We start from the raw sequence: 4,320 nt of genomic DNA on the forward strand, positions 1-4,320 counted from the left end.
GGGCTTACTTATGGAATCTTTTGACCCAAGTGGTGTTTCCTGACGGCACGGGAGACACAGCCTCGTGGATGTTCTTGGACCCTCTTCGTAACTGGGATGTTAAGTGGAGTTGGGGGTCGGTGGCACTAGCCTTCTTGTACCGTCAGGTAATGATAATTTGATGCATTCTCATTATATGAAAGAGATTTTTGCATGTGATTGTTTAATGTGTGTACAAATGTGCAGTTGGTCAGAGCATATATGAGGAGTAAGCCGAAATCTTGCCTTGGTGGTTTTGTTTGGGCCCTACAGATTTGGATGTGGGAGCGTATCCCTGTGGGCCGTAACTTCACCATTGCTCCGGAAGAACCTTGGGAGTGGCCTTTTGACGGGGATGAGGAGCGATATCCCACTATCACACACACGTGGGCTAATGTCCAAGTGTCGAGTATCGCCGCCATGGGGCGGTACAAGGCATACATAAGCGATCTTGACATGCTTACTTACAACCAGGTAATTATCAAATGCCTTGCCATCATTACAGATTTTTTTGTTGTGCATGAGCTAGTGACATGTTGTGATGTAGGTTAATTGGAGGTCGTACATGGTACTTAGGCAGTTCCCTTTGAGCAATATGTGCCTTCATGACCAACATCTTTGGCGTGTGTGCTGCCCCATGATATGCTTTTTTGCGTGGAGTGGCATCTTCCACATCGTGTTTCGAAGCAATTTGGAGTACAACAACACACCCCGCCAGAGTATGTTGAGACAAGTGTGGTGCTACATAGGTGAGAGTTTCTTGTACCATATGTTGTTCAATGTGTAACCATGGAAAATGAAAATGATACCGATACTTCTCATGCTTTGTAGGACGAGCCGACAACACAACAAGAATGTCATTAATTGGGAGGATCACCATCTTATGTGGGTGGACATGTGGAATGCTCAGAGGAATGCCCGAGTTGAAGATGATCACACACCTGACAATGACGAGGGGGCATATTTAAGGCATTTGGAGTGGCTTCGGAAAGAGTACAGAGTTATCCTTAAGGGTGCTTGGACTCATGCCGATTGCTTGGAAGTAATGCCAAGTGAGGTTGCTGATGGTGCATTCAACAACTCTATTAGGGAGACCATTGGAGCGCACCTAGATTATGGCCCTCTGCATGATCGAGTGGTATGTCTTTTTGTCTCTCTTTTGAACATGTGTCATTTCTTCATGAGTGGTGTGTCACTTAAGTTTTATTCAGGGCACAGAGCTATGGAGATGTATCAATGATAGTAATGTGGTGCTTGTCCGCGCACCTGGTAGAGAAACGGACGTTCTCGTCAGGAGTACTCTACAGGTTAGAGGCCTTCTTAATATGAACATGTGTCATGCGAACTATTTTTGCATATTTACCTGTCAATGTCTTTGCCTCTGCAGAAGGTTGTGAATCGTTGCCGAACACTAGCTGCTTTACTTTCTTGCCATGGCGGTTCATCCATGGATGTGCGTGCACGTGCTCAGTATAGAATGGATGTGTTGTCTTCCACTCGTCCATCTTCGAGCCAAGCACGTGCTTCTGCTCGTCCACCTTCCAGTCGAGAAGGTGCTTCTTCGAGTCGAGCATGGATTGATGAACAGGAAGATGAAGAGGAGGAGACAGACTACGATGCGGATCCGGACTATGTGGAGCTTGGGGCTTCGCAGATGGAAGATGCTCCACCGCCAACTCAACCTTCTCAGCCTTCTGAAGAAGCACGCCTAGTTAGCTCAAGAACCATCCAACATCCTGGATGGCAGAACACTCCAGAGGGCTACGTCAACAGGGGGAAGATGGATGCAAAAAGAGGCAAGAAGTGAAGTGACGACTGATGCGAAGGGTGGAAATGCTAGGGACGCCAGGGGCGTAGAGCGTTTCGTTGTAGGGTGGAAATGCCAGGGACGTTGGCGTTGCGAGCGTACACCACAATGTTTCTTGGTGAAGTTCCAGGCAGCCTCTGTCTTAAAGGAACGCCAAGCCAAGTCGAACGTTTCAATGTAGGGAAGAAACGCCAGGGTCATTGGCGTTGCCAGAGTACAAGGAGTCTAGGCAACAAGAAGGTACAAGATGAAATGCACACGAAGGTCCAAAGCATGGCACAGTTCACATCATTGCTCTATTGTGTAGAGCAAGGTCCCTTTCCCTTCTTCTTCTTCCTCTCTTCTTCTTCTTCCTCCTCCCTTTTCCTTATGAGGTGAGCCTCCTTAACCACCCTCTCCATGAATATCTGATTCTCCCTCTCTCTTTTTTTCATCTGCAATTGCCCAAAGCTTCAAGGTTCTTTATTCAAAATCCTTTTGATGCTTCTTCTGTGCCTCCTCACATTTCCTCACCAACGCTTGCTCCCTAGCACGACACTCATTTGACGCTCTCACTTTTTGCTTCCTCTTCTCTTCAAGATCCTCTTCCTTCTTCTTCTTTAGTGCGGCTGCATCCTCCTTTCTCAGCTTCTTCGCAGCCTTCTCCCACCACCCCGCCATCTCACCTTCGCCATCCTCCATCCCCTTCATTGTTGCCTTGTTGGGTTGAGAAGCCGCCATATCTATGAAAAATTGCAAGACATTAGTTAGTAAGGACAAAAAAAATGAAAATAAAATTAAGAGACATGAAAATAATTATGAAATGTAACCACGTACGGAAATGGTCCATCTAGGTATCCAAACATTCCTCTAGCATTACCACGGCCTCTACCCATGAAACCTCCTCTACCAGCACCCGAACCTCTACCCCTACCACGAGCACCATCACCGGTAACTCGTCCTCGACCACGACCACCCCTGGATCCTTGGCCACCACCGAAACCTCGGCCACCACCAAGGCCACCACCAGAAACTCGGCCACCACCAAGGCCACGACCGGAACCTCGGCCACCACCAAGTCCATCACCGGAACCTCGGCCACCATCAAGGCCACCACGGAACCTTGGCCACCACCAAGGCCATCACCGGAACCTCGACCGACACTTGAAGAAGCATTGTGCCCTTTTGAAGTTTTGTTTGTTTTGCAAGTCCTTTTGTTGTGCGTCGTTTCATTGCAACCACCGCATTAGTTCCTATCACGTGGCTCCATGAAATGGCCACTACCAAACTCTCTGGTGCTCATGAGGTCATCCATATCATTCATGTATTGCTTTGTTCTCCTTCTACCCTTGGGTTGTACCATCATATCCGGATCGGGCCTAATGTTAAGACCGTGATAATCTTGCCAATGTGATGCGTCCAGAAAAGGGTGGAATCTAGACGCCCATGTTAACTTATGAGTTTGCAAGTTGAATTCATGCAACCTCACAACTACACCATCGGAGATATCCACATTCCTGATGCGGTCTGCCGACATCATGTGTGAGCATGGCCAGTGGTACTTACTAGGCCGCTCACAAGTGCAATGTCTTGTCCTAAGAGCCACCTTAAATGAGCGACCACCATATGATTGTCCATCTCTAGTTGTCCCACCTGGCTCATCCACTTGGTATTTCATTTCTACATTATCGAAACAAGTGACTCGCTGGATGGCTGACTTGTCTCTCTGAAACTCCAGCCACTCAGCAACCTTCTTCGGATAAATTTCATTGGGAGGCTTCTCACTATCAGCAATCAACTTGTCGATTTCATAGGAGTGCTTCAAAAAAAATACTCATTTAGCTTGTAAAAGGTATATTCCGCTATTGTCGTCACTGACAACTGATGGGCACCCTTCAAGACAAAGTTGAAGCACTCAACAAGATTGCTTGTCATGTCACCATATCTCATGCCTCCTTCATCACATGCTCATGACCACTTGTGTCTCTCATCAATATTCCTTTCTAAGAAATCTTTCCCACCTTCGTTTGCCTTCTCATAGATTTTGTTCAAGCGTGTCGCGAATGACTAAATGGAGAAGGCTACACATGCGGAGTTAAGATCCTTGCAAAGATATATCCTTGTTCTTACAAGCCCTGTAAAAGTTTGCAACAAAGTGCCTCATACACCATCGGTGGTGAAGCCTCGCATGCCATGGAATATGAATATCCACGACCTTCAATATGCCTTGGTGCCGATCGGATATGATGCATACCTCCCTATTCGGAGGAATGACCGTGCTCCTAACAAGTCTCATGAACCATTCCCAGTTGTCTTGGTTCTCCACGGAGACCAAAGCAAATGCCACAGGCAACACCTGATCGTTAGCATCATGTGCCATTGCTATCATGAGTGTGCCCTTGTATTTCCCTGTCAAGAATGTCCCATCTATAGACAAAACCGATCGACAATGCTCAAAAGCTGCAATGCATGGGCCAAACGTCCAAAAGGCATGACGGAACACTCCTTTAATATCT

The 4,320-nt window shown here is 47.1% G+C and overlaps 1 protein-coding gene across 1 annotated transcript; it reads left to right on the top strand.

Moving 5' to 3' along the window:
• Positions 1 to 660: 660 nt before the first annotated feature.
• LOC147990145 (uncharacterized) lies at positions 661 to 1,825 on the top strand. Its single transcript, XM_087537273.1, has 4 exons — positions 661 to 767; positions 850 to 1,156; positions 1,230 to 1,325; positions 1,406 to 1,825. Exons 1-4 carry the CDS (start codon positions 661 to 663, stop codon positions 1,823 to 1,825), a joined length of 930 nt encoding a protein of 309 aa, XP_087393399.1.
• The last annotated feature ends 2,495 nt before the right edge of the window (positions 1,826 to 4,320 follow it).

This window comes from Triticum urartu, chromosome 1A (genome assembly GCF_056163025.1).
Source record: "Triticum urartu cultivar PI428250 chromosome 1A, HENAU_Tu73, whole genome shotgun sequence".
Taxonomy (NCBI): domain Eukaryota; kingdom Viridiplantae; phylum Streptophyta; class Magnoliopsida; order Poales; family Poaceae; genus Triticum; species Triticum urartu.